Consider the following 24,804-nt stretch of genomic DNA (forward strand, 5'->3'; position numbering starts at 1 on the left):
AGGGTATTGTACTTACGTGTTTGTTTGTTTTTTATATAGAGAGAAGGAGGAATCCCTTCAGCTTCATCAGGAGGCTTGGGAACGACATCAGTTAAGGAAGGAACTTCGTAGCAAAAACCAAAATGCTCCAGACAACCGACCAGAGGAAAATTTCTTTAGCCGACTAGACTCAAGTTTGAAGAAAAATACCGCTTTTGTCAAGAAACTAAAAACTATTACGGAACAACAGAGAGACTCCTTGTCCCATGATTTTAATGGCCTAAATTTAAGCAAGTACATTGCAGAGGCTGTAGCTTCTATTGTGGAAGCAAAGCTAAAAATATCTGATGTGAATTGTGCTGTGCACTTATGCTCTCTCTTTCACCAGCGTTACGCCGACTTTGCCCCATCACTTCTTCAGGTTTGGAAAAAACATTTTGAAGCAAGGAAAGAAGAGAAAACACCTAACATTACCAAGTTAAGAACTGATTTGCGTTTCATTGCAGAATTGACAATAGTTGGGATTTTCACTGACAAGGAAGGTCTTTCCGTAATCTATGAACAGCTAAAAAATATTATTAATGCTGATCGGGAATCCCATACCCATGTTTCTGTGGTGATTAGTTTTTGTCGACATTGTGGAGATGATATTGCTGGACTTGTACCAAGGAAAGTAAAGAGTGCTGCAGAGAAGTTTAATTTGAGTTTTCCTCCTAGTGAGATAATTAGTCCAGAGAAACAGCAACCTTTCCAGAATCTTTTAAAAGAATACTTTACGTCTTTGACCAAACACCTGAAAAGGGACCACAGGGAGCTACAGAATACTGAGAGACAAAACAGGTGATTTTCAAATGTTTCTCAGAAATGAGAATTTATTTTGGAGCTCATACTTAAAAAATTTTAAAGTCTTCATGCCACTGAAAGAACTTTTGGAAAAGGGCTCATTGCAGGTGATTTCTTAAGATTCCAGGAAAATTTCACAGTGTAACAATCTAAGTACTCATGTTTAAATGTGAGTCTTCGATAGATTTTGTTTCTGATTTTAAAAGAAATCCGGCAAGTATGTGGTGATTTTTACTTTGTGGATCTGTTTTCTTCCTGTCATTTAAAAAACTCCTTAATGTTGAGGGATAAGTTTTCTTAATGTTGAGGGATAAGTTTTCTTTTTCTGTCACTTTAACTTATCTGCTATTTTTCTGTGTGTTTCGCTGTTCCCTCTCTATAACAGGTTTGCTTTCATTGTTTTGTATTTTAGTTTATTGATGTCACTGTTGATACTCGCTTTTTAAGAGAACAAGTCATTCATTATCAGTGATATTTTAGATAAGAAATTTGGAAAATAATGTACCAAAGTAGCTGTGAAAAAATTCTTCAAGTGCAACTCTGCATTTATGGGAGTCTTTCTCCTGGGGACATCCATTCAAAATTCTAAAGGAATGTGTGTCCCTGATTTAGGCCACCTTTGACGGTTACAAGATACTGTAGACTACTGTGTAGCATCTGCACCTAGAAGGCATCAACAAGCCAAAAGTTGATGCAGTTGGTGGGTATTAGGTCAACTTTATGGAGGGTTGGATTTGGAGGAGGGCTGAAGGGGTACAGAAAGGAGGCAACAGCAGTAGCCTTTGGTTGGATACTCTGCAGCTATTTAAAGTGCATGTAGGGGTCAGAACACTTATTCCTATAAGCCTGTAGTTGGGGAGGACTGAGTGGTTTAAGTAGTTACCACTAGAAGGTGATTGACTCAACCAGAAAAGACTGCTATAGTGTATGCCAGTAGTTCAGTTAGGTCAGGGGTAAGATAGGTGCAGAGACTATATGGATAAATCCTTGGTGGCTGAAGATCACTAAGAGGTGAGAATTTAAGATGGCAGTGGTGCTCCTTAATGTTCTTAAAAAAAAAGCATCCTCATTTTTTGCTTTTGAATAGCAAGGACTGTTTTTTTTAAAAATTAATTAATTAATTAATTTATGGTTGTGTTGGGTCTTCGTTGCTGCGCACGGGCTTTCTCTAATTGCAGCGAGCGGGGGCCACTCTTTGTTGCGGTGCATGGGCTTCTCATTGTGGAGGCTTCTCTTGTTGCGGAGCACGGGCTCCAGGCACACGGGCCTCAGTAGTTGCAGCACGCAGGCTCAGTATTTGTGGCTCACGGGCTCAGTAGTCGTGGCTCGCGGGCTCTAGAGCACAGGCTGTGTAGTTGTGGCTCACAGGCTTAGTTGCTCCACGACATGTGGGATCTTCCCGGACCAGGACTTGAACCCGTGTCCGCTGCATTGGCAGGCGGATTCTCAACCAGTGTGCCAGCAGGGAAGCCCTAGCAAGGACTGTTTTAAACTTTGAAGAGGCTACTTCAGAATATACTTCTATAGCCAGTAATGGGTTAAAAAGGAAAGTAGGGTCCTCTATTAATAATTCTCACATATTTAACATTTCTTTTTAAAAATTTATTTATTTTATTTTTGGCTGTGTTGGGTATTTGTTGCTGCTCGCGGGCTTTTTCTAGTTGCAGCGAGTGGGGGCTACTCTTCGTTGCAGTACGCGGGCTTCTCATTGCGGTGGCTTCTCTTGTTGTGGAGCACAGGCTCTAGGAGCGTGGGCTTCAGTAGTTGTGGCACACATGGGCTCAGTAGTTGTGGCACACATGGGCTCAGTAGTTGTGGCATGCGGGCTCTAGAGTGCAGGTTCAGTAGTTGTGGAGCATGGGCTTAGTTGCGCTGTGGCATATGGGATCTTCTTGGACCCGGGATCGAACCTTTGTCCCCTGCATTGGCAGGCGGATTTTAACCACTGCGCCACCAGGGGAGCCCCAAGGTTTTGTTTTTTTTTTTTTTCTCTTTTTCCCCAAGTTTTCTACTCTTTTTCCATTTCCCATGTGTCCTACCTAATACATCACAGCTGATTTTGAAAGTATGTTTTGATTACTTTTTATTGGCTACTTTAAGGGTTTTGTGTGTGTGTTTTTGATTAGCCTCACAGAAGCTTATGGGGTAGAGAGTCTGTAATGATTTAATCCGGTCATCCTTCCAATGCAAAATGGAATCCATTTTATAGATTATCTGACAAATTATCCTTCTGAAAACTTCTCGAGCTTAGTGCTCTGAGCCATTCCACTGTTGGACACACCTATTTGCTAGGAATTCAAGCTGATGTTTAACGCCCCATATAATGGTTCCCTTTGATTTACTTCTTTTTTCTGATACAGACGGAATAAAGCTACTCAAAGTGGGGGTCCATGAACTATTTACCTGTTCACAATGAATTAAGCTGAGAAACTGAGACTAAGCATTTAGATGTTTTGATAGCAATTCTCCATTGCCATGATATTGTCACTGTATTTTATAGCTGTGCTGTGATTGGAAAGAAAATTATTCCTTTATGGCAGATAGTTTGAGAAACACTGGCATGTGACATGTCTCTTCTTTTACACCAGGATATCTCAAATATTTGCAGACTGCCAAGATGTTTCCCTTTCATCTTCTCCAGGTTAAATACCTCTGGTTCCCTCAGTATGCTACATGATTTCCAGACACTTCACTGTTCTTAGGACGTCTGTTTTGGATGCCTTCTTATCTGCTTATGACCTACAATTTCATTAGTTTTTATAGCTGCCTTGTCAGTCTTGACTCTTTGTTACACCTAAAGACTAATTTCTCAGAGGAACTGCTGCCCAGCCAGTTCTTCACCTTGAACTAGTGAAATAATTTTTTTATACCTAATACAGACTTACCTCTTCGAAACTTTATTTAGATACTTCTGGCATATTATGTTAGCCTAATGATAATCGATGTGTGTGTGTGTGTGTTTGCTGCACTGCGCGGCTTGTGGGATCTTAGTTCCCCGACAAGGAATCGAACCCAGGCCATGTCAGTGAAAGCACTGTGTTCTAACCACTGGATTGCCAGGGAAGTCCCAATGATGTGTATATTATTAAGTGTACTTATGCATTGGTCACATTTAGATTAGATAAGCAGACCTTTTTTTTGTTGTTATTAAAATCACGCAAGAAAATTTTGAACAGGATCTCGTGTTGAGAGCACAGCTTTGTGGCCTTTTCCTAGAAACTTACTCATTTTAATACAGAACTATTAACTATGGTTGGTTATTAGAGGAGGTTATTTACTAAGTGTAAATTGACCTTAGCATGGTAGCAGTTATTTTATCACAGGGACTGTCCAATTAGATGTAATAATTTGGGGGAATGTGAGAATCTTAATCACAATGTAGAAAATAATTGGCATATAGCTTAATAAGTCACTCATGCCTTAGGATAGCTTCAGCTTGAGCAGCCTCTGTAGTGAGGATTTAAATGCCTGACTGAGCAAAGAAGACATGAGGAATTGGTTAGTGCAGAGTCCCTACTTGGCCTAATGTTAGTCTCCTTACTTCTAAGAGGGTACGTTACAGTTAAAATGACCAGTTTCCAAAAGTTTCTCCCTCCCAATCATTATCCAGTAGGTGTTTTGAAGTTTTTCTGTATCATAGGAATAAATCATAGGCAATCGTTTTTCCCAGTAAGGTTTCTCTTACGCATGATAATGCTAGAAATCTAAGTGCCAAGCTAGTGAGTATTTAATGCTCGTACATAGTTGAAATACTTTAAGCCTTTATTCAATATCTCAGTAATGATGGTTTTTAAAAAGTGATTGTATTTTCAGTCTATGGATTATAAATGCTCTTGGTCATTTTAATTAACTTGGGAGATGGCACTGTGCTTAGGGGTTGTGAAGTGTTAGTCTGTACTCATTAAAGTCTTTACTTAAAAATTTATTTAACCAATTTAAAAAAATAGAGTAATAAAATCTCTGGTGTTTTCTTAAAAACACTGTAATGAATGAATGAAGACGGTGACTGAATAAGACCTATCGAATCTCAGCTGTTATCTCGGCTGATAGATTTTAGATAGCTACTTCTGTTTCTAGCCCCATGAGGGATTTACAGTTGTCAGCCAGCAATACAATTGACCCTAGCGTTGGGTGAATTCTAATAAATTTGAATTTATAAGCTTTTCATACTTTAAGTACAAAATCTTATTTTTAAAATGCATTTGGTTAAGTGTTTGATCTGGGGAATGAAAATTAATATTTACACATTTAAAAGATCATTTAGTAATATTTGCCAATTTAGAATTAATAGCTTTACTTCTTGCTAAGTTTTGTTTTTTATGTTCAGTGCTCTTTATACTTGAAATGCTTTGTACTTTGAGATATTATTCTCATTAAGGTAACATAACCTAGTTTTTTTTTTGCATTTAATAAAAATTGGGTGAATAAATGATTTAATTTTATTAGATGTAACTTGATGTTAATTATGTAACAGTTCATTTCTAGCAGTATAGTGAAATCATGAATTCAGATATTAAGTCAGAATTCTTGCTTGAATAATTCTGAAGTGTCTTAATTTTTTTTTTTTTTCTCCTTAATTGGTGGGAGTGGGGGTATGTTTCTCTTTTCAGTACTGGTGAATTATGACCTTCATGATTGCATGCTCAGTCCAACAGCAGTAAATGATTTAAAGTTTAGTAAGGAAGAAAAATGGAGGTAGAATGTAGGCTTTTCCCTTGTTAATAAAACCAGGGAGGTTCCTTTTTTTTTTTTGAATTTTTGAATTTTATTTTATTTTTTTATACAGCAGGTTCTTATTAGTTATCCATTTTATACATATTAATGTATATATGTCAATCCCAATCTCCCAATTCATCACCGCCCTCCCCTCCCCCACCAGAGGTTTCTTTTATTATTGTAAATTCATGAGGCATTACTTTAACAGTGTTGAAACCTGAAAACACATCAACCTGAAATTAAATAGTGTTGCTTTTACCTTCACATTCTTTCCAGATAAGTTGTACCTTGCCTTTACAGGGAGATTGTTTAATAAATTGTGTAGTAATATTTAAGCACTATTAAAATGTTATATCACTGTGCTTTAGACTTACAGAGGCTTTAACAATTTTATAAGTGCTTCAAAATTGTTACCTCCTTCCAGATATTTTCTAATTCTGAGTCAATGACTTTGACATAGTTGGTTAATAAATCTTTGGGTACAGTTATGCTTAACTATTGCTCTAGTCTCTTTTCATATAAGACTGTACAACATCTGTAACCAAATTCTAAAATGAAACCACAAGAAAATTTAAGTTCTCATGAGAATTTGACAGAGCGCTAAAGGAGATGAAAAGTGAAACCTAGTAGTTTTTCATGGGTCTGCTTCATGGTTATTTTTTCAAGATTTGGCCATGTGTTCTATGTTGTTTTGCATGACTGCATAAGAACAAAGCTAAAATGGATTTTCTGTGGTCTTTTCAAGATTATTTTCTTTTTTAACTTGGCTAATAGAAGATCAAAATAATACTTGGCATTGAAGTTCTTGCATTTTCTACAGTGAGCTCTGGCATTTTTTTTTTTTCCCACGAAAATACTGTTTTACATTGATATAGTGCATCAGATGTATGATTCCAATTGATCCTCACAGTACCCTTGAAAGAAATACCTGTATTTTGAACGCGATAGATCCGATTTAGGGATTAAAGAGCTTGCCCAAAGTGACTTGGATAGCAAATGATAGAACCAGGTTCTTTCCTACCTTTTCATTCTGTATTTTTCACATCTTCCATAGTACTCATTTTCATCTGCATTTAGTACTTATTTTTTTATTATTATTATTTTTAATGTTATATATTTTTAAAATTAATTATTTATTTTTGTCTGCGTTGGGTCTTTGTTGCTGTGCGTGGGCTTTCTCTAGTTGTGGCGAGCGGGGGCTACTCTTTTTTGTTTTTTTTTTGTTTTTTTTGGCTGTGTTGGGTCTTCGTTGCTGTGCGCGGGCTTTCTTTAGTTGCGGTGAGCGGGGGCTACTCTTGGTTGTGGTGCGTGGGCTTCTCATTGTGGTGGCTTCTCTTGTTGCAGAGCACGAGCTCTAGGTGCGCAGGCTTCAGTAGTTGTGGCCCGTGGCTCAGTAGTTGTAGCTTGTGGGCTCTAGAGCTCAGGCTCAGTAGTTGTGGCACATGGGCTTAGTTGCTCTGTGGCATGTGGGATCTTCCCAGACCAGGGCTCGAACCTGTGTCCCTTGCATTGGCAGGCAGATTCTTAACCACTGTGCCACCAGGGAAGTCCTAGTACTTATTTTTAAGGTGTCTAGTAAACTCATTAGCTACTGAGGACTTACAAAGTCAAATCCAAACAAAAGAAGGACCCAAAAGAGAATATAAAACAAGAACGTCAATGTGGGAAGGCTTGCCTTTGATACATGCATTTGAGAGACATCCTAATTCAAAATAAGGTACCAAGTGGATAATTTTAATTTCATTTGAGAGGCAGTATAATCCAGTAGTTATGAGAATGGACTTTGGAGCCAGACTGCTTGGGTTCAAGTTTTAGATGTCATTTACTCATTCTGTAGCTTTGGGCAAGTTACCTCACATCTCTGTGCTTTGGTTTTCTCTTCTGTAAAATGGGATAACAGTAGCACTCTACCTCTGAGGTACATGTGAACAATGCAGTGAACTCATATGTGTAAAAGCATTTAATAACAGTATCTGGCACATTGTAAGTATTCAATAAATGTTAGTTCACCATTAACAGTATATTGCCTGCTCAATCCTTCAGAAAGGTTTTTGAATGAGAATTTCTCTGTGCCTTTTTATGATTTTGAAAATTTGTATGTTAAACTTCTTAAACTTTCATGGGTTATTTTAAAAATTCATTTTTAAAAACAATACAAAACAACAGAATAAACACTGTACAAAATTAAAGAAATAGCAAGAAAGTCAGGCAATAACAATAAAAATGAAAAAAATGGAAAAAAAGAAAACCGAATGTCTCAATACTAGAATTTTTTGAGGCATCTGTGGCTTTTCTTATTTATGAGATATAATGCTTGATTCCAGAATGGACTATTTGAAATTTTCTGTCAGTTTTACAATATTAAGTTAAATTAATATTAAATGTAATATAAAAAACACTCCAGAAATCAAAGATTGATGTACCTTAGGGGGTCCTCCCAGATAGTGATATCTCATATTTTGGGTGAAGGAGGTCTACTTTCTTATTTTTTTATTACAGTGAATAAGACTTGGAATTAGTTTTGTTTTCATTGCTTACTTTTCATATCTTTATGGTACTATTTCCTCCCTATTGTTCAGTGATACCAGGAGAGAGAATGAACTTGTTTATAATATATTTAACAGTGATACTCCGTTATCTCCAGTTATGACAGGGATTGGCAAACTATGGCCTGCAGGCCAGATTAGGCCCACCACTCGTTTTTGTACAGCCGGTGAGCTAAGAATGGTCTTTACCTTTTTACGTGGTTCAAAAAAATCGAAGAACATTTTGTGAAATAGTAAAACTATATGACGTTCAGACTTCAGTGTCCATAAATAAAGTTTTATTGGAACATAGTCACACTCATTTGTTTACATATTGTCTGTGGCTACTTTTGTGCTATATCAGCAGAGCTGAGTAGTCGCAACAAAGACCATATGGTCTGCAAAGCTTAAAATAATTATTATCTGGCGCTTTGCAGAAAAAGTTTGCTGACCTCTGGTTTATGACAGTCTCAGAATAATGGCTTCAAAGCAGCTTTGTGTAATAGATGTGTTTCTGAAGAGATTGTAATTAAAGTGGTATGTGATGAATCATATCTTCAGCTTGATTTTGCTTAGTGATATATTCCCATGGAATTTTCATAAGAAATTTTGGTGAGATTTACACTGATGTACAGAAAAGGTACTCTGGTCAAAGGTGCTGTGTATATTTAGTTCCCTCATACAGGTCTAAAATTTAATCAAACTGAAAAACTTCCATATGGACTTCATAAACTTATAAAAACTGACTTATATAGTACATTAACTAGAAACTGTTTCATTTAAATTTCATTAGAACCTCTAAATGACTAGGGATTTTGAATTTTCAGGTACCTGTGATGGGTTCTTTCTTTGCTTGAAGTCTGTAGTCTTATTACATGCTATAGGATTAGTCAGATGTTTAGGAAATGTATATTAAATAAATGGTAAGGAAAAAAATACATATGACTATGTAAGTTTTGTGTATAACAGAACTCTTCTAATGCCATTTCATTGGTATCCTGTACTGCTTTCTGAGTGCGTAGTATAAGATTCGATTAGAAAACCAGTCAACCAAAATCTAACCCTCCCCCCCCCACTATTCTCATTAAACAATAACCTAAACACGTATAAATTAAGTAGGTAAATTAGTACTGTTAAAAGTTTAATCGTGGAATTGAGGTTTTGGGAGGACGAGGAATATCTCTGAAGCTTCAAAGTTTTGACTGGTTCCAGGAGAAATGGAAAGGAACTGAATGCATACAAAGGGACCCCTCATAGAATTCAGTCACTTTTAATTTACCCATGCAAAGTCCCAGGCAAAAGTTTGAAAGTGAAGTTGATACTGGAAAAAAGAGTTCATTTTCTGTTCTGATAAAATAGTCACCACCTTGCTATACAACTTGTATTTCATAAATCCTTAGTGAATATTATATGACCTAAACTGGGTGTATGTTCTTCAGATGACCAGAATGTCAACTTGTTAGAGAAATAAAGTTCCAGGTTCATGGTATTTTGAGATATTTTCCAGTTTCGTTTCAAGCTGAAATAATTTTGCATCTTAGTTGTCATTAGAGGTTTTGAAATCCCTTGGAACTATTATTATCCCTTTTAACATAATTTGTTTCTGAATAAACTCAAGTTTTTATTAATTAACATTTTTCCTAATAATTGTAGAACATTTTAGACTAGCCTGCCTTTGAGTATTATTTATTCAAATTATTTAATTTTAATGGCTTTTTTAACTTCAAAAATGACATGACTTCTAATTAAAAGTTCTAACAAGCTCATTTAAAGTAATGTCAGTCATTTCTTTCATGGCTTGAATATTTTTAAATGCTTGGGTTTTTGCTTTAATTAAAAAAATTCTTTCATAAAACTTACTGAAAGAAACTTTGTTTTTGCCTGTAAAGTTAGTCTGAAATATATGTTTGAAGAGAGAAAGAAACTGTTCTTTAGTGACAGTGTTGTTAGAGGAATACTTTTTAGCCTGGATTATTATGGTTAAACTATCTTGGCATTTTACTTATCTATTTGTAGAACGATATTGTCTAATGTGTATTTAAATCACAAGAAAATGAGTGAAAAATTCTCACTTTAGATCCTAATAGGCCAGATTTGGGGAAGAAAAGAATTGGATTTAATGAATAATCATTGATCTTTTTATTGATCTATCTTGTGCTTGTAAATGGGAACTGCTATTCCTAAAAATAGAAAATGTTGATATTTGGAATATTGTAGCATTTAAACAAAAGTTTCTGTGGATAAGAATGGGATAAGATGGGAAACTTTGGAAATTGTTCCAAATAAGCAGGGATAAATAAGTGTAGGCATGGATTTTCTACTTCATTTTCTATAACTTTTAAGGAGATAACACCAAAAACTCTCTAACTCATTTTCTTCACTGTTCATAAGAAAACTCAAAACAAGGAATAAAAAATACTTTTAAATATTACTTTTGAAAATGACTTAATTTACAATTTATAATTGACTTTTTGAAATCCATATTGTATTTGTATTAAGGTTGATAAATTTCAGATGTTACACTACTACATAAATATTTAGTTGTAGAAAAATTGGGTCCAGCTATAGACATTTCAACCATCTAAACTACTACAGTAAAATTTTTACTTTATACAGTTTGAAAATTTTCATTAGTTTTACATTTCTAATTATGGGTGGCTTATTAGTGAACTGTTTGCAGAGTGCAGGAGTACTTGTGTCCTCTGCTCCTCAGGGCGGCCTGGCCTTGATTAAGTGGGTTTGCTCAGTTAATATTTGTTAAATGGATAAATAACGAGTGCTTGCACAGTAGCTTGAGAATTGACTACACAGAAGATGTAGGCTTTTTCAAGATAATCTCGAATCAAATCATTGTGAAAGTTTAAAGATACTGATTCTTTCTATAACGTGCGGTTTTTGAAAACCAACTTGTATGTCTGGGAATATGGCTGTAACAAAATACTAAAAATTAGTGGCATACTGTTTTTTTTTTAATTAATTTATTTATTTTATTTATTTTATTTTTGGCTGTGTTGGGTCTTCGTTTCTGTGCGAGGGCTTTCTCTAGTTGCGGCGAGCGGGGGCCACTCTTCATTGCGGTGCGTGGGCCTCTCACTGTCATGGCCTCTCGTTGCGGAGCACAGGCTCCAGACGTGCAGGCTCAGTAGTTGTGGCTCACGGGCCCAGTTGCTCCACGGCATGTGGGATCTTCCCAGACCAGGGCTCGAACCCGTGTCCCCTGCATTGGCAGGCAGATTCTCAACCACTGCGCCACCAGGGAAGCCCCCATACTGTTGAATTTTATATTTCTGCAAGCATAATTGTTAATCACACTTCATATTTTCTGAAGAACCAATGTGAAAATTTAATTGTTTAAAAAATTTTAATTGTTCAGGTGAATTTGATGTACAAGTTTTAATTTCAGATACGTCTTAAAAGTTAAGTATTAAAAATAAGTTGTTAAATAAGATTGTGTTAATAAGCTTGTGTGATAAAGTCAAATTTTATAGAACATTCCCAATGTAATAATACATGATCCCATCTATTTTGAAAAGATTATCAGATTATTTCATCATTTGTTTATAGGCGTATTCTACATTCTAAAGGGGAGCTAAGCGAAGATAGACATAAACAGTATGAGGAATTTGCTATGTCTTATCAGAAGCTGCTGGCAAATTCTCAATCCTTAGCAGACCTTTTGGATGAAAATATGCCAGATCTTCCTCAAGACAAACCAACACCAGAAGGTAAGATATCCTTAAAAACAAACATTGTGATTTTTTTTAGTAAGCACTAATCACTTATATCTTTAGTCTTCTCAGATGTGTAATATTGAAAATGGATGTTTTGAAATGTCTTTAAAATTTTTTAAATGAAGAAGTAGTATTAAGACCTAATAAGAACATTGAAAATCTACTTGAAATGCTTCTCTGAATGGAAAAGGCTTTGCACTTAGAGAATAATAATTAACTCATATGATATGATGAATTTCTTCAGGTTCTTTTCTTTTTTAATAATAAATTTACTTATTTATTTAATTTTTGGCTGCGTTGGGTCTTCGTTGCTGTGCGTGGGCTTTCTCTAGTTGCAGTGAGCAGGGACTACTCTTCATTGTGGTGCGTAGGCTTCTCATTGCGGTGGCTTCTTTTGTTGTGGAGCATGGGCTCTAGGTGCGCAGCCTTCAGAGGTTGCAGCGCATGGGCTCAGTAGTTGTGGCTCACAGGCTCTAGAGCACAGGCTCAGTAGTTGTGGTACACGGGCTTAGTTGCTCCGCGGCATGTGGGATCTTCCTGGACCAGGGCTCGAACCTGTGTCCCCTGCGTTGGCAGGCGGATTCTTAACCACTGCCCCATCAGGGAAGTCCCTTCAGGTTCTTTTGTAATAGATATTCTTAGATTGTGTCTAACAGGGGCCTGTCTTAAACCATACTTGGAGCTACAGAAAGATTTATATCTTGGATAGGTAATAAGGTGAATTGGACATTTGGGATACTAATATTTCTGTGCTTATTTTTATTTATAATTTAGTTGTTTTGAATGGTATATTATCTTAAATTGTTACTTAGAACTAAAGCCTACTTTGCAGTTTTATAAGATAAATTGTTTATCATTTTGTAAGATGAGTTACTTTCCATATTATTTCGAAGGTGTTTTAAACTTCCTTTTTGGTAAGGCTCCTAATAAACTATTCTAACATATCACACCAACTACTTGAAAAATTACTTTCGGTAGATAAATGTTAATACATTAGTAATCTTAAAACTATCTGAAAATCCTATTTACTTAAAAATCTTAAAAGTGAAATATTTGTAAAGTGTCCTTTTATAATACAAGAAGGTATTTTGTATTTTACATCCTCAATAAGAAAATACGCATTGTATACTGTGAATACATTTATGGTCCTTCCTTGGTATCTGCAGGGGATTGGTTCCAGGACCTCCAATGATGCTCAAGTCCCTCATATAAAATGGCTTAGTATTTGCATATAACCTGCACACATCCTCTCATATACTTTAAATCATCATGTAGATTACTTATAATACCTAATACAATGTAAATGTAAATGCTGTGTAACAAAGTTGACAAAGTTCTGCCATCATTTTTATTTTTTATTTAAAATAAATAAATTTATTTATTTATTTATTTTTGGCTGCGTTGGGTCTTTGTTGCTACACGCGGGCTTTCTGGTTGCGGGGAGTGGGAGCTACTCTTTGTTGCGGTGCGCGGGCTTCTCGTTGCGGTGGCTTCTCTTGTTGCGGAGCACGGGCTCTAGGCACGCGGACTTCAGTAGTTGTGGCACGTGGGCTCAGTAGTTGTGGCTTGCAGACTCCAGAGCGCAGGCTTAGTAGTTGTGGCGCACAGGCTTAGTTGCTCCGCAGCATGTGGGATCTTCCCGGACCAGGGCTTGAACCCGTGTCTCCTGCATTGGCAGGTGGATTCTTAACCACTGCGCCACCAGGGAAGTCCCTCTCAGGATTTTTTTGTTTTGTTTTGTTTTTAATTCTGGTTTCTGGTCTGTTAGATTCTTTTTTTTTTTAATTAATTAATTAATTGATTAATTTTTGGCTGCATTGGGTCTTCGTTGCTGCTCGTGGGCTTTTCTCTAGTTGCGACGAGCGGGGGCTACTCTTCCTTGCGGTGCACGGGCTTCTCATTGCGGTGGCTTCTCTTGTTGCGGAGCATGGTCTCTAGGTGCACGGGCTTCAGTAGTTGTGGCATGCGGGCTTTAGAGCGCAGGCTCAGTAGTTGTGGCGCACGGACTTAGTTGCTCCTCGGCATGTGAGATCTTCCCGGACCAGGGCTCGAACCCTTGTCTCCTGCATTGGCAGGAGGATTCTTAACCCCTGCACCAACAAGGAACCCCTCAGGGTGAATTTTAATCTGCAGGATCATTCTCTAGTTTGGAGAGATGTACAGTGAGGATAGATAAAATCATGAATGGTCTCATGATCATGAAGTAGGAAATTAGTTACTTTTAATGTTCTGAGTTTAAGAAAGTGTAGTTGTATGTAAGGTAGACTGTGTGTGTGTGTGTGTGTGTGTGTGTGTGTGTGTGTGTGGTTACATACATACATGGTTTTCCACTCTCTACTGAAATATCTGTATATTTCCTCATCATTCCTTCCCTTCCTTTCCAGTTATTTATCAATTGACCATTTATGGCAATCTGTCTTATACCAAGTTAATACCAAAAGGAGGGTTGCTTCTTAAGGGTTTATGGTAAGATAAACCATAAACTTGTGATGATAATTATGATATAAATTGTACAGAGGGTTGCGAGTCTTAAAAAAATGCTTCATAGGGGAGGTGGGACTTTAAGCTGGATGTTTAGGAATGACCAGGCTTATATATTTCTTATACTGGTTTTAAGTTTTATGAAGGTGGGCCTAATATATCAAATGGCTACTTAATCTCATATCAGTTGCTTAAAACATTTAAGAGAAATGCATCTTTATCCTACGCTTTCCTCTTGTCTGTCCTGGTTTAGAGCTTTACTTAAAACACAGTTTGCGATTTTCTGGTAAAGATGGTTACATGAACAGTCCAGAGTGCTTGTGGATTGAGGAAGCGTCTGTTAATCAAAACATTCAAGGTTCATTGGTTTTAATTCCTTGTGATTTATTTTATTGTAGAACATGGGCCTGGAATTGATATATTTACACCTGGTAAACCTGGAGAATATGACTTGGAAGGTGGTATATGGGAAGATGAAGATGCTCGGAATTTTTATGAGAACCTCATTGATTTGAAAGCTTTTGTTCCAGCCATCTTGTTTAAAGATAATGAAAAAAGTTGTCAGAATAAAGAGTCCAACAAGGATGATTACAAAGGTAAATGCTGGAGGACAAATTTTTTTATATTAAAGTGCTATAAAGATTAGTTTCAAAATAATATTTGTAAAAATTTTTTTTTATTTACTAGTTTTGTAATACGAACGTTGAGTCACTAGATTAAATGAATGACAGAATAATATGGACATCTTAATTAATTAGAGTCCACTTTATCTAATCAGCTTTATCTTCCCCTCATCTTTACCACAGATCCTCATGCCATGTATGTCTCCATTCATCAATTCATCAATCCATCCATCTGTTCATTTCTTCAGTGAACAGATGGCATACAGAATCAAAGAAGTTATGGTCTTTGTTCTCAATGAGCATAATGTATTTAAAAAAATCTGAATATATCAAATTTCTTGCCAGGTATAAATGTAGATTCTAAGACAAACGATGCAGATCTTGTGAGTCTTTGTATTTTTTGCAGCAGGATTTCAATATGACTTTTAATTGAGAGGTACTGATTCTTTGATTTCAAACAGAGGCAAAGGAACCTAAGGATAATAAGGAGGTATCAAGTCCTGATGATTTGGAGCTTGAGTTGGAGAACCTAGAGATTAATGATGACACTTTGGAGCTAGAGGGTGGAGACGAAGCTGAAGATCTTACAAAGAAACTTCTTGATGAGCAAGGTAAACACTTTTGCCAAAAATTTTAATTTTTGACTAGTTGTTTGTTTTTTTTTTAAACGTCTGTTTTATTTTATTTATTTTTGGCCACGCTCTGCAACTTGTGGGATGTTAGTTCCCTGACCAGCGATTGAACTCGGGCCCTCGGCAGTGAGAGCACGGAGTCCTAACCACGGGACCGCCGGGGAATTCCCAAGTTTGGATTAGTGTTTCTACACAAAGCCCTTGCCTGAGAATATGGGTCTTTACTCTTTTATTCCTTGTTTTCCTGTTGTTTCTAGGCCATCACTTTTTTGGAATTTGATTTGGAACAGAAATACTACATGTCCTATATTATGTGACTACAAACTTTAGTGATAATCTAAATCTTAATAGATACTTCTTACACTTCTCTACTTGCTAGCATTGTCCTTAATGTATTTTAATTCTGATATAATCTTTACAGTCTTAACATAAGTGTATTTGAAAGTTGAGAGATAAAAAGACAATTAGTATATCAGTTCATCTGTGGTAATTTTATCTGTCTTTATAATTGAGTAATGTTTTATATTTAGTAATAAAAATATCACATTGTTAATTATTTCCTGAATACTTCCCATCGAGTTTCTTTATTAGTTAGGATTCTTTATTAGAAAGATACCTTCTGTCAGTATTGCCTTTCTCTCTATGGGCTTCATTGTTTCCTACTGCAGATTCTGTTTATCCATGTCATGAAGGGAGGGAGGCATGGCTGGAGGCTACCCTTGGCTCAAACCAGTTAGTGACATCAGAAGAAAAGAGGGCTTGTCTCCCACTGTCTGTGTATAAGCCTCATGGAAGGACTTGGCTAGTCCTGTGTCATGCTTGCCTGTGGCCGAGAGGAGTGGTGGTGTCTGTGCTTGGGCAGCACCCTTCCGCATCAGAATCCCATGGATTGCCTTTGAGGGCAAGCGATGATCGTACTGTTAATTGAAGACATGGGAGAAGGGATGCGTGACAGATAAAAATAGCAGATCTACTATAAAACTACATGCAACTTATGACTTCTCATGTAAAAGTTTGCCTTTTTATAGTTGATATCTGAAAGACAGTAGTGATTTAGGGTTATGATTCTAAAGATACCCACACTTTCTAGGGTAATATCTCAAAAAATGCTTCATTTTTTCATGAGTAAGAAAAGTGCTCTAGATTATCTATGCCCCAGATAACTTCTTACTGGATGTTTTTATTCTTATATTGTCTATGTATATATATTTTTAAACCTGTTTAAAAACCAATTTCATATTAGAACAAGAGGATGAAGAAGCCAGCACTGGATCTCATCTCAAGCTCATAGTAGATGCTTTTCTCCAGCAATTGCCCAACTGTGTCAACCGTGATCTGATAGACAAGGTACGATTGCCTCTGTGTGACTTTACTCAAGCACATAGACCTTGTAGGATAGCTCGAATTAGGAACGTCTATGGTTTTTGGACTGTTTTGGCTGTAGAATGAACCATTTCTTCAAATGGAATCTAATATGGGAATTCAAAATAAACACATACAGTGGGAGCCAGTTTGTAGATGTTGTGTTTGGGGGTGGAACTGTCTCTAGAATCCTGTTAGCTTGACACCTCTCCCCTTCACATAGGGATTCCTCAGTGTGGGAAATACTGTGTTAGACCAGAAGTTCTTAAAGTATGCTCTGTAGATTCCTGGTGTCTTCTGAGGCACTTTCAGGGGGTCTGTAAGGTCAAAACTCTTTCCATACTAATACTAGGATTTTTTTTCCCCACTTTTTCACTGTTTTTGACGTTTGCAAAAGTGATGATGGGTAAAGCTGCTGGCATTTTAACACGAATCAAGCTGCATGGGTAGCAGACTGTACTAGTAGCCATTGCTGTGCATTTGCAATTAAAAGAACAATGCTCCTTTCACTTAGGAATCTCTTTGATGAATCCATAAAAATTGGAGTAATTTTGTTTCATTTCAGTCTTTGAGTACACTTCCTTTTAACTTGATAAAATAAGAAGGATGTGTAAAGCACATATACTATCTCAATATACTATCTCAAGGTTGCCTCAAGAAAAGGTTGCCTCAATCACTTGTGTGATTGAGTTGCAAGCTGAACTAGTTGCTTTTTACATAGAATACCGTTTTTACTTGAAAGAACTGGTGGACAAACTGTGGTTATTCAGACGTGGGTGTTTAGCAGACATTTTTCTAACATGCACAGGTGAGCCTCTCACTTCAAGGGAAACAACTAAAAGTAAAAGTATTTATTGCCAGTGGACAAATATGAGTTTCCAGCAAAAATTAGAATTTTGGAAAACTTATGTCCACCACCATAAGCTTGACATCTTCCCAGTTCTTTTCTGAAGAGGCTTTATTGGTGAAACTTTTCTGACAAGATGAGTGGTGATGTTAAATAATGTAATTTAAAAATACTATGTAAGTGTTTGGAAGCTCTGCATAGCTCAGTGAACCATTGTTCTGAATTACCAGTACATAAGGTCAACAAAATCTTGATTGGAATATAAAAATTCACTCAGTGCAAGATAGACCAATGGATTTTAATCTAGCAGAGCATGAGAAGTTGATTGATACAGTTTTAGATTTCACATTGCAACTAATGGTTAAGAAACTACCACTTGTCAAGTTTTGGTGAAGTATCAAAGAATATCTATAATTACTGAAAATGATATTAAAATATGCCTCCCTTTCCAGCTACATACGTGTGAGAAACTGGAGTTTCTTTTTCTTTTTCTTTTTTTTTTAAAAATAAATTTATTTATTTATTTTTGGCTGCATTGGGTCTCTGTTGCTGCGTGCAGGCTTTCTCTAGTTGCTGCGCGTGGGCTTGTTGCGGAGCATGGGCTCCAGGTGCTCGGGCTTCAGTAGTTGCAGCATGCGGGCTCAGTAGTTGCGGTGCACGGGCTTAGCTGCTCCACCGCATGTGGGATCCTCCCGGACCAGGGCTCGAACCCGTGTCCCCTGCATTGGTAGGCGGATTCTTAACCACTGCACCACCAGAGAAGTCCCTGGAGTTTCTTCATATACTTCATCCAAAACAACATGTCACAACAGATTGAGTGCATAAATAGATACGAGAAACTATAGATATGAGAATCTAAGGTATCTTCTAGAAGAGTACCACTCTTCTGTCACTAAATTCTTTTTTCATTAAAAAAAAATTTCCAAAGAATGTTAACAACTAATAGATTTATTGGTATTTTTATGTGAATTAATATTTTGAAAATTTCTCAGTTTTAACTTCTAAAACAGTAACTGCTGATAAACATATTAACCCACAAAAACAAAGTTCTTTCAGGTCCTTAATAATTTTTAAGAGGGTAGAAGACTCTTGAAACCCAAAGTTTGAAAATCATTGCTTTAAATCATTTTTAAGTCAAGGTGTAATGTAATCTTTTATCCTTTTTTCTCCCCATAATGTATTGAGGGTTCCCTATAGAGTACTACAGACATCAAGTTGTTTTTTGACTTTCAGCTTGTTTAGCTCTTCTACAAATAATTTAGATGTGTTTCAGTAACTATTCATATAATCAAATAGGCTTGAAAAAAATTCCAAATTGGCTAATCACCTCTTGGAGTAATTAGGTCAATGTACAGTTTTCAAAAACTTAGTAATTACAGCATTTATTTCTGTTTTCTGAAGAGATAGTGTCTTTTTTTCTTTCATCTGTAGAATATAGCAGAGACTACCTTTTAAACAACTGCTTATTTTCCTAAGGTTGGGATATGATTGAATTTTTCCCCTGCTAAATTTTCATATATTCACTGGCTATCAGCAGGATGAGAGATACCTTGACATGCCTGCCACACCCTTGCAGCCATTTTGAGTGCTATCCTGAAAGTTGAGTGGGAAGATCTCATGTGAATCTGTATTGGAAAGTATCCTGCAGTGCCCAGCTCAGTAATGACCATGTTAAATTCTGGGTTAGCTCTTGGAGGTTCAGATGGAAAATAGGAGGTTACCCTGCCCTGTTGGACCCCAGTGGGTTCCTCCTGGGAGTCAGCTTCCTCATGAAAGGAATTTTTTCCATCTATATTGGCAGAGGTCCAAATGGCTTAAGAGGGAAAAGTAGTTGGGAAATAGAAAAATCTAAGAATTCTTTTGAATTCAATACTTATGTAACAATATATAACCTGAAGTGAAGATTTCTTTTAGGTGACTTCTGCAGGTAATGTCATTCATGGTGATGCTTATTTCTGCATGCATTTGATGATCAGAAGAGTTTATTTTTACTTAAAAAAATAAAAAATGATTGTTGAACTGTCTTTCGTTTACTTACAACGTTTTGAAACAGGTTTTCAAAAACTGCTTGTTGAGTTGTCAGGCAGCACTTGTAAAGCAGGCAGACAGACACCACCCCAATGATTCCTTTGCTTTCATTTCTCCCCAAAGGGCAGGGATGGTTAAATCTAAGAATTAATATACATGTGAAGCTTTTTTTTTTCTTTTTAATTTCCTCAAATTTATTTATTCTGGCAGTTTTCATGTAGTCTTTTATTCATTTATTCTACATATTTATTGAGCCACCACTATGTGTATCAGGCATTTACATGTTTTACGAACTCCTAATCTTTGCAGAGTTTTGAGCATTGTAGTTTTTTTCCATCTAACTGGCCTTTGATTATTGTGGTAGGAAAAGTGTTTATTGCCTTTTAAAGGATAATGTTCTAAAATAGTTATTGAAGTACATCTTATTTTTTGTTTCCTAATTTATGTTGAAACATAGGCCATTATTAGCCATTAAAATTTTTTCTTTATATTTTTCAAAAAATGTTGATTTGAGGGGGGTGTGTGTGTGTGTGTGAAGTTTTCCAGTGTTAACCAATTTTCTTTTCTGAGTACATGACCTTTGGGATTTTTATTATACTAGTCCAGAATTTTTCAGTGTTTCATATGGGTGAATTACTTGAAGGAACTTTAGTATATTTTCACCTTTTCTCTTTGTTATTCTAATTAGCTGTAAGAAGCTTTAATGTTATAAAATATAAACTTTAATAAAATTTATTATACTCCCTTTACAAGCAGAAGAAAAAATTTACATTGGTTTTACTTTTGACTAATAGTGACAGTTTCAATCTTGGTGAATACTTTCAATGTGAGTTAGTTTCCTGGGTTTGAATCTAATCACCATTAGTTGTGTCATTTTTTCAGCAAAAGTTTTAATCCAATGGGAGGTGTTTCAGTGAGTGTATTGTTGAAGAGTTGAAACCCTTTGTAGGGAAATCTGAGGATCTTTGTTACCTGATCCTCAAATCTACCTAAAGATTGGGATTAATGATAAAATAATCATGTGAACCTATGGAAGGAAAATACTTGAGATACCCAAAATGATATTTGATAATAGTTTGTGTCTTTTTAAAGTATAACTTAAACTTGTTATTTTCTTAAACCATGTATATTGAAAATCTTTAATGTTTAAAAAATATATATACCTGTATTTAAAAAATACCAACTACTCATAGTTCTGTTTTCTAATGGCTTCCCAGAACATACACTTCTCGTAGCTTTTCTTCTACACTTATATTAGATGTTAGACATATTGATGAAATATTGAACACATTTTTGTTATTAAAATATAGAATAGTGGATTGCTATACTAAATAATAATTATGGATATTTATTGTAGTCCTATGATGTGGTTTCTTTAGTTTGTTACCAGATCTGATTGTTGACAGTAAACATTTTTACTCAGTGTTGAAGCACTTACTCTTACATGTTTCTGGGGATAATCTGTGTCTGTGTCTCATACGTAGTTGGTCTTTATTCTTTTTTGGTTATCCTTATTAGCATTAGTAATTTTCTTGGTTCCTGGCTTCTTGTTACTTTGTACATTTTACCAGAAAACTTTCCTGATATTAACATTGATTTATGAGATCAAAAGCATGGATTGCACATTTCATATAGTTATTTGCCAAACATGTCATGGTGGGTCTTCAATCTACTCACTTGAAGTTCTGTTTCTAACACTAGGTTGCAATTAAAAAGTTTATGAAACATATATTTTGAGATATAAAAAGAGAGAGGAGTTTAAGCTTAGTGATCTTTAAAGTTTGGGATATGCTTATAATACTAGTGTCTTAAAACCATTGTGAACTGTTTAGGAACTATTAGAAATCCATTGTAGCATGCAGGGTTTCTGCTTTCAGTAGCTAAATGGATATTTTTTTAAGAAAAAAGTTTGCTTTTTCTCCTACAGGCAGCAATGGATTTTTGCATGAACATGAACACAAAAGCAAATAGGAAGAAGCTGGTCCGGGCGCTCTTTATAGTTCCCAGACAAAGGTAGGTAAAAAAAAAAAAAAAAAAGAGTAATTTCTTAGTGTTTTTACCCTGCAATGATGATTGTAAGGTCTAAGTTCTTGTTTAATTATCTCTTAGAAAATATCCCTTGTCAACAGAACTTATTATCATTGTTGTTAGCATATTTTCTAGAACTTATTTCTCATTGATTTTTGTTCATGAGCTCTAGTGGGAATATTTCTTCTGATGCTTTCCTGTTATTTTGAGAGAAAAAATTTAAGAATTATAGGAACTTAAATAACTTAATCATTGCTAGAAGCAACTTGTTTACACTTTTGCCTCTGAGGAGAAAAAATAATAAATGGTATATCTTTTTTTTGGAGAGTTTTTATTTTGTGGAAAGATCAGACTAAATTGATTGTATCTAATTTTTAAGAGTTGTGTTTAAATGAAAAATTTCAAGTTATTTTTTTTGTAATTATGCTAGTTTGGACTTGGAAGTCACATTAGTGATTATGTTGCTGGTAATTCAAGAAACATATTCCGTTTCATAATGCTGGTAGAGAATTCTTATGCTCTAACTTACGCTAAATTAAAACCCCTACTTCACCCGCATATTTTAGGACCACAACAGGTCATAGATTGTTGACCTTAGGAACCTGGAGGAGATCCATTTCTGTTTATTCAACAGTGAATAATTAAAGGATTTTGTTAACTATTATCATGATTACATACATCATAGCTAAGATAGATACTTTTCCCAGAAGATACGGATTCTGAGGGACTTCACTAAAGATTTCTTAAGCAGAATTTCAATTTGGTTCATTCATTGGTCTCTTAAATGGTAACATTTCGCAGTGAAACCAAATCACTACTTTTTTCCTTTATATTGGTTTTTATCTCCTGTCAGCAGCAGCATTAATGAGCATTTGTTTTTTCATTTTAGTGGGACAAGGGAGATGGAATGTGCTAATATAGTGAGTAGATAATTCAGAATTATCTAATTGAGAAAATCATAGATGAATTATTTTTATTATGTAAAATTATGTACTGCATTTCATCAAATCTGAGGTGCCATCAGTTATGAGGTGCATCATTATTTCATGTACAACTAAGAAAGAAAAGAATATTGCCAGTTACTTTTAAGCCTTTGATTGTGAGACACATTCTACTTTCAAACTCAAAATTTCAAACTCATATTTTTTTCCTTAATATTTTGGACCAGTTTTTTAAAGTGATTCTTTTCTTTACCTATATAGTGGAGTGTTTACTTTCATAGTTTTCTTTTCAACTGTTTATTTGAATGAAGAAACATAGTAACAATTATCTGGACTTCTAGGATAGAATGAACCAAATTTAGCAAAAATAAAAGGCTTTGTTAACAAAAGAAATTATGCAGTAATATTAAATAGTTTACTTATAAGAGAGCATCTTGTCTCCCTTTATCCCCATTCCTTCCCACTCCCCAACCCCGGAGAAAACTCCTGAAAAACTATATACTATTACTTGGTTTTATGCCAGTTACATTCTTTATAACTGGATTTATGTGCTTAGCTCAGCAGTTAGCTGCAAATTAGAAGTAGTTGGAATCTTCTAGAAACAGACTTGAAAGTAGTAGGAAGTGACAATTTATAGTTTGAGAGGAGAGAAAAAAATAAAGATACAAGTACGTAAAATGTATATCCTTTTGGAGCTATGAGGAAGAGACCACATAGTCTTATATACCTGAAATATATAAATATAATAATTTAGGTTTCTTACATTCAGCCTGAGTGATCAGGAAAGGTTAAACTATGTTCTAAAATTTATTCGTTAACTAAGGGTCTACTCTATACTGTGATTAGTGCTGGAGATACAGTGGTGAACAAGACAGATTCAACTCGTATTCATGCAGCTTACAGTTTCGAGAGGAAGAAAGAGAATTCTAAGTGCAGTTGACAGGAAGAATCCCAGCATGCTTTGAAGTATATAACACGGGGAACTGATTGACTTAGTCTCGGCAGTAAGAGAATGCTGCCTGGAACGAGGGTCATTTAATCCGAGACCTGAGAAAGGAATGAGCTAGGTGAGGGATGGATGAGGAGAGGGAACGTAGAAAGCATTTCTGATAGAGGCAACAGAACCAGAGACAGGAAAGGTCACGCATCAGACTACTGAAAAAACCTGTTTCTTGGTTTCCCTGGACATTGTTGTCTAGATTAAGCTGCAGGAGGGAGGCCACGTTTACTTCTTTATCCTCAGCACTGAGCACAATGCCTCACAGACAGAAGGTGATAAAATTATGTAACCTGGTATTTACAATGCCCTTTCTCATCTAGCCCCTTTTCAGCTTCTTCAGTCATCATGCTAGCCACTCTTCTTGGAAAATCATGATCTGTAATGATTTCTTGAATACCCTTTGTTCTCTGCTTCCAAGCCTCTGCTTTCTACTCTATTTGGGATATCCTGTATTTTTCCACTGGAAAATCTCCAGTCTTGAACTCTTAGCATAAGAGTTATCTTCTCTGAACAACCATCTTTATTTCCCTTACGTATATATAGGTGCTCTTTAATAGACTTTTGACTTAATGTCTTCATACATACAAAGAATTCAGCACATTACATTAGGCATATTGGATCAGTGTTGGTTTGTGCCTGTATCCCTATGAAACTGTAAAAATATGGGCCCTTTAAAAGAGGACTAGATCTTTTCATTTTGAACATCTACAACATCAAGTGTAGTGTTTGATACACAGTAAGGGCTTGAAAATATTTGATGAATTAATATTGGTCATATGCAAATTTAAAATTTTATTTAAAAAAAAAGTAATGCACTCACAGGACTCAAAACACTGAAGTATAAAACATTGTGCTGAAAAATATCTTTCCTATCCTTGTCTCCCCATCTACCCAATTCCTACTCCTCCCAGTAGGAAACCACTGTCTTGATTCTTGCATCCTTCCAAAGTTGCTTTTGCATGTGCAAGAACATGCAAACATTCTTATATTTCCTGCTTTTTTACACAAGGGCAACTTATTATACCTATTCTGAACTTTACTGTTTTCACTTAACAGTATATCTTGGAA

The 24,804-nt window shown here is 35.8% G+C and overlaps 1 protein-coding gene across 2 annotated transcripts in view; it reads left to right on the top strand.

The window, feature by feature from the left end:
- UPF2 (UPF2 regulator of nonsense mediated mRNA decay) overlaps nucleotides 1-24,804 on the top strand; it is a 92,736-nt gene that overhangs the window by 7,762 nt on the left and 60,170 nt on the right. For both annotated transcript variants that reach the window (XM_061179425.1, XM_061179433.1), the window contains exons 3-8: nucleotides 40-819; nucleotides 11,628-11,788; nucleotides 14,674-14,871; nucleotides 15,360-15,509; nucleotides 16,774-16,877; nucleotides 21,695-21,780. In XM_061179425.1, the coding sequence (XP_061035408.1) occupies nucleotides 40-819; nucleotides 11,628-11,788; nucleotides 14,674-14,871; nucleotides 15,360-15,509; nucleotides 16,774-16,877; nucleotides 21,695-21,780 (1,479 nt within the window). The remainder of the gene's footprint in view (nucleotides 1-39; nucleotides 820-11,627; nucleotides 11,789-14,673; nucleotides 14,872-15,359; nucleotides 15,510-16,773; nucleotides 16,878-21,694; nucleotides 21,781-24,804) is intronic.

Source organism: Eubalaena glacialis, chromosome 2, assembly GCF_028564815.1.
Source record: "Eubalaena glacialis isolate mEubGla1 chromosome 2, mEubGla1.1.hap2.+ XY, whole genome shotgun sequence".
In the NCBI taxonomy this organism is placed as follows: Eukaryota; Metazoa; Chordata; class Mammalia; order Artiodactyla; family Balaenidae; genus Eubalaena; species Eubalaena glacialis.